Source organism: Salmo trutta, chromosome 37 (assembly GCF_901001165.1).
Source record: "Salmo trutta chromosome 37, fSalTru1.1, whole genome shotgun sequence".
Lineage (NCBI taxonomy): Eukaryota > Metazoa > Chordata > Actinopteri > Salmoniformes > Salmonidae > Salmo > Salmo trutta.
This window is the reverse complement of record NC_042993.1, coordinates 30778643-30794799: the sequence shown is the minus strand read 5'-3', so window position 1 is coordinate 30794799 and position 16157 is coordinate 30778643. Positions and strand designations below refer to the sequence as shown.

At 43.6% G+C, this 16157-nt stretch overlaps 1 protein-coding gene across 2 annotated transcripts in view; it reads right to left on the bottom strand.

The window, feature by feature from the left end:
- The window catches only part of LOC115177327 (nuclear factor of activated T-cells, cytoplasmic 1), a 76594-nt gene that overhangs the window by 13568 nt on the left and 46869 nt on the right, over positions 1 to 16157 (bottom strand). For both annotated transcript variants that reach the window (XM_029737987.1, XM_029737988.1), the window contains exon 9: positions 6993 to 7652. In XM_029737987.1, coding sequence (XP_029593847.1) covers positions 6993 to 7652 — 660 coding nt within the window. The remainder of the gene's footprint in view (positions 1 to 6992; positions 7653 to 16157) is intronic.

The window sequence follows — 16157 nt, the reverse complement described above, 5'->3', positions numbered from 1 at the left end:
GTTGTGTGTGTGCCGGCAGACAATCCCAGCAGTGAGAAAAGATTTACCGTGTACCATTCAGAAGCCAATATGTTAGTGGTCTGGAGCAGAGGAAGCTACAATCATATCTAGTATAATGGCTTTGCCAGGCTACAGATAACCTCAACGGCTCACAGGCCAAAAGGGAGTCATATGGGAGTCAATCAAAGCCTGAGGAGAATAATATAGATCATCCTGTCAGTGTTGTAAACCACATGCACATCAATCATCTTTAGATGCTGTGGAGAGAATGCATGGGACTATGGGGTGCTGGGGTACCACCACCACTTCACCCAGATGCATGGCCCATCCCAGGCCAAGCCACAGGCCTCTCTTTGGGGCTTGACCTGCTGCGATTCGCGTGGCTCGGTGGCTTCTGAATGTGTACTCTCGGAGCCTCAGAATGCAAGCCACAGAAACCAGCCATCTAAACGGCTGCGTCAGGAGAATCTGCATAAACACACATCACATGCCCATCCAGGCAAGTACAAATGATAGAGTAATGAAAAGTCCTACCGACGCACACACACACAGTCGCGCGCACCCGCACACACACACACACCTTACTTTCATTAGATCAATTATGAGAAAGCACAGCAAGCCACAGTGTCAATTGGCCACTCTTCAAAGAACTGGAGTTTGTGATGCCATAGATTGGCTTCTACCTGGATCAGTTCACCTACTGTACCTAACCGTGTGCGCACAGCATGGAATAATTAGACAACAATCAGACACTCACAGTAGCAAATCGTCTAGAAGCATTCCTGACATCTGAGCATTCCTTCATAAACACAAAACCCATTAAAAAGGAAATCTGGTCTCGCATCTAATTACATCAGGCCTCTGACATGGAGAGACCCAATTTGTTTAGATATAGAGCTGCAGTTACGTGGTAGATGGATTCTTTCACAGTGACTGTGGATGTTATGACGGAGCGGCTGAGAGCGCAGCAGACCACTGCGGTTAAGCTGCTGGGCCTGTCGGGACACATTTGAAAACACCCAGAGCCCAATGGAACATAATAGGTTGACATTTAAAGAGAATATACAGAACTTTTGTCTTTGGGGGTGCTCTTGAGACAAAGGGGTCCCTTAAATATAAATATTGCCCAGAAAGGACCTAATTGGACAGAGCTGGACACATATTCCCACACCCATGAGCAAAAGCATACATTGTTAGCTTAAAACTAAGGATTTGGGTGGTCTTATTAGATAAGAAATGGATGAATGTTATATTCGTGAATACAAAAAAAATCCTCTAACTTCCATATAGTATGCTTAAAGTTAGAGTCTTCATACAGCTCATCCCACCTATCACCTTCCTTATGAGTTTACTACAAGGATACTGCAATTCAGAGCTCGATGGTGACAGCCTATCATACTTCCACCATTATATGTAACCACTTAAATAGGAATATTTCCCCTTTCCTCATTATCTTGGATCAGAGAGCCTATAACACGGTGACATGTCATAATAGGGGGAAACGTGTAGAAAGCAGCTGGTCCCAAACAGCAACCAGAGAGCTTCTCAAGCCTGGCCAAGAGGACAGAGATAAAAGCACACTGAGAGGAAACAGAACACGGTGCTGAAGGTAATCCAAGGTGCTTCTCACACACACACGCACACACAGTGCAAAGGTAACCTATTGGTCAAAGCGTGATGGGATCTCGCTATGACCATGAGATCATGGTCTATTCTGAATCCAGGGTTTCATTGAGTCTAGCATGCATTTATTATATTACAGAACATCAAATAGTTACATTAAAAGTGTAAGGAGTGAAGATATCTCTCCTTGCTTTGGACTTCCTTGCTTTAGACTTGATGCTATTTCTAAGTCATTGCATATCATTTCCTACTATATGCGTAAGTAATGTGACAAGCAAAGAAAGGATATTCAACGTGACTAATAATACATTGGGCCAGTCTATGATAACAATAGAAAAATATTTGTTTAAATCGCAGGGTACAAGACATGGTTTTGATTCCACTAAGAGAAATCTGCAGTTGATACAATGTCCTAGTGATCTTCATTGTCTCTCTAACCATCTTCTAAGCGGTCAATGGCTCTCAGAGGCCTATCCATATGGCCGTGTATTCTTTTTTTCCTCCCATTATAAAACTTCCAAAAGCCTACACCCTCCTTTATCCACCATCAGTTCAAGGTGCTGCCAGGAAAACAAGATTCCTAACATGAAAAACGCAGCCATAATAGCAATATTAAAAAGTCCACATCCTCTCTGAAGCCATAAATAATAAACAAGCCATCCCCCTTCTATTATACCTGTCAATAACATGAAGCATAAGCCATGGGGATAGGAGGTCTTGACACTGCACTTAACCAACAGAAAGTATTGCTCTTCAGCCTCTATTAGCCCAGGCTCTGCCCCCTCCCAGCAGAGCTGGGGGTCAAAGGGCGAGTGTGGTGAAAGCACAGGCTCTAACCACTAACGGCTGACCGTCAGATGGTCTACCTTGACTCCTCGCACACACACACAGGCAGGCTTGCAGACACAGACACACACACACATGCAGGCAGGACGCACGCGTGGAAGCACGCACACACACGCACACACACACACACACACACACACACACACACACACACACACACACACACACACACACACACACACACACACACACACACACACACAAACACGAGCAACTCAATAACAGCAGCTCAGAGATTCCATCCCATTAGACACCCCCCACCCCAACCGCAGCTTCTTTACCGAACCCCCTCACCCCCAACTCCGCGCCAGTCTCGCGACACACACTCCGATGTTAGAGACTCAGCATGTTTTCAGAGCGTTGCGGACACACTCTCAATCATCATTAGGGGTTTTGCAGAGTCCTGGGGTCTGGGCACCTTGCCAAGATGTGTAAAAGTTTCCATGAGAAAAGCTTGAGTTGCCGTTGGAGGGGAATGGTGGCGGACGGGGATCCTCAGAAATGTTAGAATTCTCTATTGTTGTTGGGGAATGGATAAAGGGAGAGAGAGAGAGAGAGAGCGAGAGAGAGAGGGAGAGAGAAAGAGAGGGAGGAAAGACGAGGTCTGTCTAGAAACCTGTTGCCACTGACGTCTGCCCTCATGCAACATCGGGTCTGTTTTCAGTTTCGATAAAAAAAAGGGTATTTCATTTCAATTGTAGAAAACTTGAGTTGAGGAGGAAACAACTACTGGAAAGCTGACCCTGAAATATAAGGCAATCAGAATACACATGTCAAGTGTCAGAAATCAGCAGCGTACATTTGGTTGTGTTTTTCTCATGTGGGTGAATAAGGCCCCTCTGTATTCAGCTGTAACCAGATGGCAAGAGTCTGGCTGGCTGATTAGCCTTAGCCCTGTGCTAGTTCAGCTGTGCTTCATGATATCACCCATCACACCAGAAGCTAATGAGAGAAGACACACAGCGGTAACCTTGCTGGATCCGTCAGATGTCCAGGCCGGTATACTACCACTGCATTACACACATGTGTGCACGTACACGTACACACACACACACAGAGAAACACACACACACATACACACACACACATATACAGGCACAAAGAGGCCTTCATGAGCACCCTGGTTCGAGGACTGGGGGTTCGTAATGTGGCTCAAAGCCTTCCTCTGTGTAAACAGCAGCCAAGTCTAGGATCAGAGCGGATATGTGTGTGTGCGTGTGACGGGAGGGGGTAATGATGTCACCGCAACTGCAACTCGGCTAGGACGTGTGACAAAACGTGGCGTCATCACAGCCCCCTGTTTTATGGGTTAATTAGCCGGGCTAACAAGGCAAGCGTAAATATACTGCCCTCCTCATTCTTCAAAACTTCTATTGTTTTTATTGATGCCGTTTGCATGACATTGTAAACCCGCCCCGGATTAGAGAGAGCGAGGGGTATGAGTCAACGTGAAAGGTATTTTTTTACTTGAGAAACTTCTGTTTAAATGTAAACCTCACATTAAATATGTATATATTGCGTTTGGCATATGACAATGGGCCAAAAACAATACAAAGACCTCTAGGGCTAGCTTTTGAAAATTCACTTTAAAAATACATTCCCCCAAATGAATTCTGCTTCCATTCCCCCTAAACATCAATCTATGGACATTGGTCCAGGTTAATTCGCTCCCTCAACTCTCCAGGCTATCGTGAGACAGACAGATCCCTGCTGCAGCGAACCAATGGCAGCCGCAGGCCAGCAGTCCTAAATACATCCCCAGCACAAGCCAACTGATCATACATCAATTTAAATACAATCCTGGACATTACCCAAAAAGCCTTGGGGCACCCTTTTACAGACAGACGGTGCATAATGTCCTGCAGTTAGCTAGCCTCGAGGCTCCAATGCTCCATCACAGAAGTAGTGGACGAAGTGGTGCTAGCTGGGAGGGGGTTAGGGAGTTGAAGGGCAGTTAGAGGGGCTTATGTTCAACTTGTCATTCCCTCCCCCTCTAGATCTCCTACATATCTACCCCACACTGACAACAGAGCTCCCTGTGATACAGTAGCTTAGCCTGTTGATAGGTTGAGTGATTTCTCGGGGGCTGGGTTAGCCGTGCGAGCCGAAGGCCAGTGAGAGACATTTCCTCTGGCCGAGGCCTGGGCGTGGGAGGTGCTCCACTCTGGGGAAGCTCAAGTGTTGTCCCGCTGCAGAGCTCAAATCACTGGCTCCAAACAGGTCAGGGTGGGGCACTATGCTACGCGGCTAACGCTAAATCACCACCGCCCGCCCAACCGCCTGGTGAGGTCATCCCCTACCGTCGCCCCTCTAATGGAGCAACTCGCTAACATACGATAATTAACGGACGGTAATGACTGCGGAAAGGGAGCTCGCCACTCGCCGACTTCTCCCAGCTCTAATTTATTTTTATCCCAGGCTCATTTGAGGGGTCTGGAATGGGGCCGGAGGGCCTGAGCGGTACAGCGTGCAGATGCCTTTGGAGTATGCTGTTACCACCACACACTTACCGGTACTCCAGGAGCACAGTTAGCCCACCACAGATCCTTATTCAAGACATTAGATGAGGCGAGATTGCAGTGCACCAAGGTTTTACCAGGGACGCCTTGGTACGCCTCTGCCAATCAATACGCATTCCTGTGAGTCTCTAATGCATCTGTAATCACAGGCCCAATAACACTTGGCCACTGGGTCCCCAGATATGGGCACCGCTAAAGTGACAGTGGATGGGGTGGTGGAGCACGAAGACATGGTTACTACTTAAGGGTTATAACTTTAGCAGAAGGCAAACGTTGAATATTTCCATACTGTACAAATGATGCCGTAAAATGACCCCCTAACAACCTTTCACCTAGCGCAAAATAAAGCTTGGGTTTCACTCTTATTCGATTAATTCTCATGCTCTGGCTCCTTTGCCTGCCACAACTGCTGAGAAGTTTGAAAAGGAATTAGACATGTACTGTACATGCCAATGCTAATCGTAATTTAGCTCCAGTGTCCTCTTGTTTCAACGCACTGTAAGGGGAAATATGTCAGGAGCTGGCGCGGAGTCAGAAGATAAATGCTAGTTCTGGATGTGTGAAGTGACAAAGACTTGTAGAACGGCCTATTTGAGTGTTGTGCTCGTTTTATAGAGGCAGACGTCCTCACTTCTCACTGTTGTCTGTTTACGAGGTGAGGACTAACAGGACGGACAGGACTCATCAGGATGGACAGATTTGCTGACAACCACATTTACAACTCTGCTACTAAACCCCTTGATCCCCAACACCCCTGTACACACACACACACACACACACACACACACACACACACACACACACACACACACACACACACACAGCTATTTTTATTTTGTTTAACTACACAAGTCAGTTAAGAACAAATTCTTTCAATGACAGCCTAGGAACAGTGGGTTAACTGCCTTGTTCAGGGGAAGAACGACAGATTTTTACCTTGTCAGTTCAGGGATTTGATCTTACAACCTTTCGGTTACAAGTCCAACGCTCTAACCACTAGGATACCTGCCGCCCCAAATGTTTACAGTAGGAGTGAAACAAAAGGTGCACAGGAAGAGTGATGTTCCTAAGTTGAGTGGGGACTCGCCTTGTTCCCCCTGTTTGGATGCAGGGGGACTTTATCTCTTCTGGCATACCGCCACGGATGCCGCGCACCACACAATCAGAGCATAACAACAATGTGATGAGCAACCCCGACAGGGCCATAACAGGCTGGGAGTGACCAGAGGGAGGGAGAGTTAATAGGGGGTCTACATACAAACACTGCGTTCCTCCATTCCCCTGGCTGTGCCTGGGCTCACATCCAGTGGGGCTCAGGTGACCCCCCAGCCTCCCCACGCTCCCTCGATGACGTCAGCTCCAACACTACACCCTCCGCAGGGAAAACATGGGAAAACAAAGTGCCTCCTGCCTCTTGACATCCCTCGCAGCGAGGGGGAAAAAAGCGTTGCAGCTCAGGAAACCCCTACCCATTGTTTTGCTTCCTTCATTAGTCCTTGTGTCAACAGTCGGGGCCGGCACGCGTGCGCCACTGTTTTTGTTCTCTTGCTCCCTGCCTGACCTCGCTGCTTCTGATGTTTTGACAGATTGTTTCGAAATCCCATCAAGGCCCAATTGACTGTTAAAATAACGCCGCTATTAACTCGGACAACACACACACACAGTAGGGACGAAAACAAAATGAATCTGGAATGTCTAAAATTAACAAATCTGACGTAAACCCATGGTTGATAGCGCTGCAATTCACCAGGAAAGAGGGAGAGGCGGGGGAAAGGGTGTGGGTGGGTGTGGGTGTGTAGATAAGCAAAGGTGTAAAGTTAATGTAACGTGCACTGTAAATGGAACGTTCTAGAGAGAAACGAGAATCGTGTTTTTTATGACCCTGTGTTTTCATAAGGAAAAACAACACCAATGTGATAACGACGATGATGATGTGATGTCACTAGCTAATGGAGAGCTTTGATTGACAGGTCTAGGTAGATACACCTTGTTCTTGTGACTCACCATCGTCCAGGTACATCTGGTCCAGATCCTGGGGTTCCCGCTTGACGGTGACGGCTAGGGAGGGGGGGCTGGCATCTACCGGCAGCAGGCTGGGAGGGCTGATCCTGGCCTCGGTCTGGCTCTGTCCCTGGGTAGGGCTGTAAGGTGGTGCCTGGGCGAACGGGCTCTCTGCTGCCCCCCCTGGAGTGGAGGGGAGGGACCCAGGGGAGGTGGAGGGGCTGCTGTTGGGGTAGAGCGGGTGGTAGCCATGGGGACCGGGGCTACCAAGGTGATGCGGGCTGCTGCCCTGGGAGTGGAGCATGCCCAGTGGAGCTTGGTCGGGTGAGGAAGGGCAGACCAGCGGTGCTGGGCACTGCCCTGGCGTCTCCTGGATGGCGGACGCCAAGAGACCGTTGTGGGCATGCGTAGGGCTGGTGGAGAGGCACTTGGGGTAAGCCACGGGGGACAGGTCGTGCAGTGTTGGGCTGGAACTGGGGGAGGAGGCGGGCATGCTGCCAATGCTGCCATGGCAAGGCGGGCAGGGAGGATAAACCCCGACCAGGCAGGTGTCAGCGTCCCCCACAGGTATGATAGGAGTGAGCCTGGGTTGGCCATAGTAGGGCTTGGAATGAGCCCCCAGAGGCTCATATTCATCATTCGGTTCTGTCTTTATTATCGGGACTGGAAAAAGAAAGAGAGAGAGAGAGAGAGAGAGAGAGGGAGGGAGGGAGGGAAAGAGCGAGAGAGAGAGAGAGAGAGAGAGAGAGAGAGAGAGAGAGAGAGAGAGAGAGAGAGAGATTAGAAACGTGAGGTAGGTCCACGTGGCTGAATGAGCAACTGAGTGTATGAGTAAAGGAGTTGGTGTAGTGAGATGGATTGTGGGTAGGATACCCTCCAAAACCAAACAAACAACTGGCGATTAAAAGAGACTCTGTGTCATTGGCTGGGCCTCTCAAACGCCAGCTCAGAACCACCCCCCTCCCCCCCACCCCAAAAAAAGAAAAGAAAAAAAAGAAAAAATAGATGAGTCATCAGAGCAGAAAGCCACAGCTGGCTCTAATCATGAAACGGCGCTATTTTCTTTGGACTCTCCTTCAGCTCTGATATCCTATGAAAGAGTGCTTTAAAGCGGCTGGCTGGGCTGCTGCTGCAGGAGCGCGGGACCCCTAGGCCTCCATGCCCCGAAAGCAATTGTTGCTCTTAGGACAAAAAGAGAGAGAGTGTGAGGGAGAGAGAGAGCTAGCGAGAGAGAGAGAGAGAGAGAGAGAGAGAGAGAGAGAGAGAGAAAGGATGATTTGATTGGGGTGGTCCGTGCTCCTTAAGAGAGTATGGTATGCCTGCGGTTTCAGGAGCTCTAACTTCAGCTAATGCAGGAGGAGAGTGCTATGACCCCACTTGCTCATGCCGCCGTCTTCCAACTCACTCAGAGTCCATTTGGGAGATGTTTCCACCATTTCCTGATTAGTTTGGACAGACAGTCATCGCACACTAGGTTTCCTGGCTGTGCGATCAAGATCAGTTTTCATCTTTCGGAGACTGACCATGACGTGTGCACTATTTATTGAATATTTAAACATATCCTCCAGTTGAACACACACACGTACACACACACATAAAGACCCAAACCCTAAGGAAAAGATGAAATGGCCCAGTTGCTCTAAGAAAACCCTTTATAAACCCCCACATGCTCTGATTCTGCCACGAGTACTGTGACACAACTAGGATTGAATTAAGACACCCAGATGAATAACAAAAAGCTTCTGAGTCACAATACATGCACTGTCTGTTGCTATTTCTGCACACAGTTAAATGTGTTAATGGGTGTGGTTAGTGTTTGATGCCAATCATAAGTGTTTTGGCAAAGTCTGAATCACTCTAAATGTCTTCTGTCACTTGATTCAGACTACTAAATGTCTTCTGTCACTATTCAGACTACTAAATGTCTTCTATCACTTGATTCAGACTACTAAATGTCTTCTGTCACTATTCAGACTACTAAATGTCTTCTGACACTATTCAGACTACTAAATGTCTTCTGACACTATTCAGACTACTAAATGTCTTCGGACACTCTATTCAGACTACTAAATGTCTTCTGTCACTATTCAGACTACTAAATGTCTTCTGACACTCTATTCAGACTACTAAATGTCTTCTGACACTCTACTCAGCCTACAAAATGTCTTCGGACACTCTATTCAGCCTACTAAATGTCTTCTGACACTCTATTCAGACTACTAAATGTCTTCTGACACTATTCAAACTACTAAATGTCTTCTGACACTCTATTCAGCCTACTAAATATCTTCTGACACTCTATTCAGATTACTAAATGTCTTCTGACACTCTATTCAGTCTATTAAATGTCTTCTGACACTATTCAGCCTACTAAATGTCTTCTGACACTCTATTCAGCCTACTAAATATCTTCTGACACTCTATTCAGCCTACTAAATGTCTTCTGAAACTCTATTCAGCCTACTAAATGTCTTCTGACACTCTATTCAGCCTAATAAATGTCTTCTGACACTCTATTCAGACTACTAAATGTCTTCTGACACTCTATTCAGCCTACAAAATGTCTTCTGACACTCTATTCAGACTACTAAATGTCTTCTGACACTCTACTCAGCCTACAAAATGTCTTCGGACACTCTATTCAGCCTACTAAATGTCTTCTGACACTCTATTCAGCCTACTAAATGTCTTCTGACACTCTATTCAGCCTAATAAATGTCTTCTGACACTCTATTCAGACTACTAAATGTCTTCTGACACTCTATTCAGCCTACAAAATGTCTTCTGACACTCTATTCAGACTACTAAATGTCTTCTGACACTCTATTCAGCCATCTAAATGTCTTCTGACACTCTATTCAGACTACTAAATGTCTTCGGACACTCTATTCAGCCTACTAAATGTCTTCTGACACTCTATTCAGCCATCTAAATGTCTTCTGATACTCTATTCAGACTACTAAATATCTTCTGACACTCTATTCAGCCTACTAAATGTCTTCTGACACTCTATTCAGCCTACTAAATGTCTTCTGACACTCTATTCAGCCTAATAAATGTCTTCTGACACTCTATTCAGACTACTAAATGTCTTCTGACACTCTATTCAGCCTACAAAATGTCTTCTGACACTCTATTCAGACTACTAAATGTCTTCTGACACTCTACTCAGCCTACAAAATGTCTTCGGACACTCTATTCAGCCTACTAAATGTCTTCTGACACTCTATTCAGCCTACTAAATGTCTTCTGACACTCTATTCAGCCTACAAAATGTCTTCTGACACTCTATTCAGACTACTAAATGTCTTCTGACACTCTACTCAGCCTACAAAATGTCTTCGGACACTCTATTCAGCCTACTAAATGTCTTCTGACACTCTATTCAGACTACTAAATGTCTTCTGACACTATTCAGACTACTAAATGTCTTCTGACACTCTATTCAGCCTACTAAATATCTTCTGACACTCTATTCAGACTACTAAATGTCTTCTGACACTCTATTCAGTCTATTAAATGTCTTCTGACACTATTCAGCCTACTAAATGTCTTCTGACACTCTATTCAGACTACTAAATATCTTCTGACACTCTATTCAGCCTACTAAATGTCTTCTGACACTCTATTCAGCCTACTAAATGTCTTCTGACACTCTATTCAGCCTAATAAATGTCTTCTGACACTCTATTCAGACTACTAAATGTCTTCTGACACTCTATTCAGCCTACAAAATGTCTTCTGACACTCTATTCAGACTACTAAATGTCTTCTGACACTCTACTCAGCCTACAAAATGTCTTCGGACACTCTATTCAGCCTACTAAATGTCTTCTGACACTCTATTCAGCCTACTAAATGTCTTCTGACACTCTATTCAGCCTAATAAATGTCTTCTGACACTCTATTCAGACTACTAAATGTCTTCTGACACTCTATTCAGCCTACAAAATGTCTTCTGACACTCTATTCAGACTACTAAATGTCTTCTGACACTCTACTCAGCCTACAAAATGTCTTCGGACACTCTATTCAGCCTACTAAATGTCTTCTGACACTCTATTCAGCCTACTAAATGTCTTCTGACACTCTATTCAGCCTAATAAATGTCTTCTGACACTCTATTCAGACTACTAAATGTCTTCTGACACTCTATTCAGCCTACAAAATGTCTTCTGACACTCTATTCAGACTACTAAATGTCTTCTGACACTCTACTCAGCCTACAAAATGTCTTCGGACACTCTATTCAGCCTATAAAATGTCTTCTGACACTCTATTCAGACTACTAAATGTCTTCTGACACTATTCAGACTACTAAATGTCTTCTGACACTCTATTCAGCCTACTAAATATCTTCTGACACTCAATTCAGACTACTAAATGTCTTCTGACACTCTATTCAGTCTATTAAATGTCTTCTGACACTATTCAGCCTACTAAATGTCTTCTGACACTCTATTCAGCCTACTAAATGTCTTCGGACACTCTATTCAGCCTACTAAATGTCTTCTGACACTCTATTCAGACTACTAAATGTCTTCGGACACTCTATTCAGCCTACTAAATGTCTTCGGACACTCTATTCAGCCTACTAAATGTCTTCTGACACTCTATTCAGACTACTAAATGTCTTCTGACACTATTCAGACTACTAAATGTCTTCTGACACCCTATTCAGCCTACTAAATATCTTCTGACACTCTATTCAGACTACCAAATGTCTTCTGACACTATTCAGCCTACTAAATGTCTTCTGACACTCAATTCAGACTACTAAATGTCTTCTGACACTTTACTCAGCCTACAAAACGTCTTCGGACACTCTATTCAGCCTACTAAATGTCTTCTGATACTCTATTCAGCCTACTAAATGTCTTCTGACACTATTCAGCCTACTAAATGTCTTCTGACACTCTATTCAGCCTACTAAATGTCTTCGGACACTCTATTCAGCCTACTTAATGTCTTCTGACACTCTACTCAGCCTACTAAATGTCTTCTGACACTCTATTCAGCCTACTAAATGTCTTCTGACACTTGATTCAGACTACTAAATGTCTTCTGACACTATTCAGACTACCAAATGTCTTCTGACACTCTATTCAGCCTACTTAATGTCATCTGACACTCTACTCAGCCTACAAAATGTCTTTGGACACTCTATTCAGCCTACTAAATGTCTTCGGACACTCTATTCAGCCTACTTAATGTCATCTGACACTCTACTCAGCCTACAAAATGTCTTCGGACACTCTACTCAGCCTACAAAATGTCTTCGGACACTCTATTCAGACTACTAAATGTCTTCTGACCCTATTCAGCCTACTAAATGTCTTCTGACACTCTATTCAGACTACTAAATGTCTTCTGACACTATTCAGCCTATTAAATGTCTTCTGACACTCTATTCAGACTACCAAATGTCTTCTGACACTATTCAGCCTACTAAATGTCTTCTGACACTCTATTCAGACTACTAAATGTCTTCTGACACTACTCAGCCTACTAAATGTCTTCGGACACTCTATTCAGACTACTAAATGTCTTCTGACACTCTATTCAGCCTACTAAATGTCTTCTGACACTCTATTCAGACTACTAAATGTCTTCTGACACTCTATTCAGCCTACTAAATGTCTTCTGACACTCTACTCAGCCTACAAAATGTCTTCGGACACTCTATTCAGCCTACTAAATGTCTTCTGACACTATTCAGACTACTAAATGTCTTCTGACACTCTATTCAGACTACTAAATGTCTTCGGACACTCTATTCAGCCTACTAAATGTCTTCTGACAATCTATTCAGCCTACTAAATGTCTTCTGACACTTGATTCAGACTACTAAATGTCTTCTGACACGCTATTCAGCCTACTAAATGTCTTCTGACACTATTCAGACTACTAAATGTCTTCTGACACTCTATTCAGACTACTAAATGTCTTCGGACACTCTATTCAGCCTACTAAATGTCTTCTGACACTCTATTCAGCCTACTAAATGTCTTCTGACACTATTCAGACTACTAAATGTCTTCTGACACTCTATTCAGACTACTAAATGTCTTCGGACACTCTATTCAGCCTACTAAATGTCTTCTGACAATCTATTCAGCCTACTAAATGTCTTCTGACACTTGATTCAGACTACTAAATGTCTTCTGACACGCTATTCAGCCTACTAAATGTCTTCTGACACTATTCAGACTACTAAATGTCTTCTGACACTCTATTCAGACTACTAAATGTCTTCGGACACTCTATTCAGCCTACTAAATGTCTTCTGACACTCTATTCAGCCTACTAAATGTCTTCTGACACTATTCAGACTACTAAATGTCTTCTGACACTCTATTCAGACTACTAAATGTCTTCGGACACTCTATTCAGCCTACTAAATGTCTTCTGACAATCTATTTAGCCTACTAAATGTCTTCTGACACTTGATTCAGACTACTAAATGTCTTCTGACACTATTCAGACTACCAAATGTCTTCTGACACTCTATTCAGCCTACTTAATGTCATCTGACACTCTACTCAGCCTACAAAATGTCTTCGGACACTCTATTCAGACTACTAAATATCTTCTGACACTATTCAGACTACTAAATGTCTTCTGACACTCTATTCAGCCTACTAAATATCTTCTGACACTCTATTCAGACTACTAAATGTCTTCTGACACTCTATTCAGCCTATTACATGTCTTCTGACACTATTCAGCCTACAAAATGTCTTCTGACACTCTATTCAGCCTACTAAATGTCTTCTGACACTATTCAGCCTACTAAATGTCTTCTGACACTCTATTCAGCCATCTAAATGTCTTCTGACACTCTATTCAGCCTACTAAATGTCTTCTGACACTTTTCAGCCTACTAAATGTCTTCTGACACTCTATTCAGCCTATTAAATGTCTTCGGACACTCTATTCAGCCTACAAAATGTCTTCTGACACTCTTTTCAGCCTACTAAATGTCTTCTGACACTCTATTCAGACTACTAAATGTCTTCTGACACTATTCAGACTACTAAATGTCTTCTGACACTCTATTCAGCCTACTAAATATCTTCTGACACTCTATTCAGACTACTAAATGTCTTCTGACACTCTATTCAGCCTATTAAATGTCTTCTGACACTATTCAGCCTACTAAATGTCTTCTGACACTCTATTCAGCCTACTAAATGTCTTCGGACACTCTATTCAGCCTACTAAATGTCTTCTGACACTCTATTCAGCCTACAAAATGTCTTCTGACACTCTATTCAGACTACTAAATGTCTTAGGACACTCTATTCAGCCTACTAAATGTCTTCGGACACTCTATTCAGCCTACTAAATGTCTTCTGACACTCTATTCAGACTACTAAATGTCTTCTGACACTATTCAGACTACTAAATGTCTTCTGACACCCTATTCAGCCTACTAAATATCTTCTGACACTCTATTCAGACTACCAAATGTCTTCTGACACTATTCAGCCTACTAATTGTCTTCTGACACTCAATTCAGACTACTAAATGTCTTCTGACACTTTACTCAGCCTACAAAACGTCTTCGGACACTCTATTCAGCCTACTAAATGTCTTCTGATACTCTATTCAGCCTACTAAATGTCTTCTGACACTATTCAGCCTACTAAATGTCTTCTGACACTCTATTCAGCCTACTAAATGTCTTCGGACACTCTATTCAGCCTACTTAATGTCTTCTGACACTCTACTCAGCCTACTAAATGTCTTCTGACACTCTATTCAGCCTACTAAATGTCTTCTGACACTTGATTCAGACTACTAAATGTCTTCTGACACTATTCAGACTACCAAATGTCTTCTGACACTCTATTCAGCCTACTTAATGTCATCTGACACTCTACTCAGCCTACAAAATGTCTTTGGACACTCTATTCAGCCTACTAAATGTCTTCGGACACTCTATTCAGCCTACTTAATGTCATCTGACACTCTACTCAGCCTACAAAATGTCTTCGGACACTCTACTCAGACTACAAAATGTCTTCGGACACTCTATTCAGACTACTAAATGTCTTCTGACCCTATTCAGCCTACTAAATGTCTTCTGACACTCTATTCAGACTACTAAATGTCTTCTGACACTATTCAGCCTACTAAATGTCTTCGGACACTCTATTCAGACTACTAAATGTCTTCTGACCCTATTCAGCCTACAAAATGTCTTCGGACACTCTACTCGGCCTACAAAATGTCTTCGGACACTCTACTCAGCCTACAAAATGTCTTCGGACACTCTATTCAGACTACTAAATGTCTTCTGACCCTATTCAGCCTACTAAATGTCTTCTGACACTCTATTCAGACTACTAAATGTCTTCTGACACTATTCAGCCTACTAAATGTCTTCTGACACTCTATTCAGACTACTAAATGTCTTCTGACACTATTCAGACTACTAAATGTCTTCTGACACTCTATTCAGACTACTAAATGTCTTCTGACACTCTATTCAGACTACTAAATGTCTTCTGACACTATTCAGCCTACTAAATGTCTTCTGACACTCTATTCAGACTACTAAATGTCTTCTGACACTCTATTCAGCCTACTAAATGTCTTCTGACACTTTATTCAGACTACTAAATGTCTTCTGACACTCTATTCAGCCTACTAAATGTCTTCTGACACTCTACTCAGCCTACAAAATGTCTTCGGACACTCTATTCAGCCTAATAAATGTCTTCTGAAACTCTATTCAGCCTACTAAATGTCTTCTGACACCCTATTCAGCCTACTAAATGTCTTCTGACACTCTATTCAGCCTACTAAATGTCTTCTGACACTCTATTCAGCCTACTAAATGTCTTCTGACACTATTCAGCCTACAAAATGTCTTCTGACACTATTCAGACTACTAAATATCTTCTGACACTCTATTCAGCCTACTAAATGTCTTCTGACACTCTATTCAGACTACTAAATGTCTTCGGACACTATTCAGCCTACTAAATGTCTTCGGACACTCTATTCAGCCTACTTAATGTCTTCTGACAATCTATTCAGCCTACTAAATGTCTTCTGACAGTTGATTCAGACTACTAAATGTCTTCTGACACTCTATTCAGCCTACTAAATGTCTTCTGACACTATTCAGACTACTAAATGTCTTCTGACACTCTATTC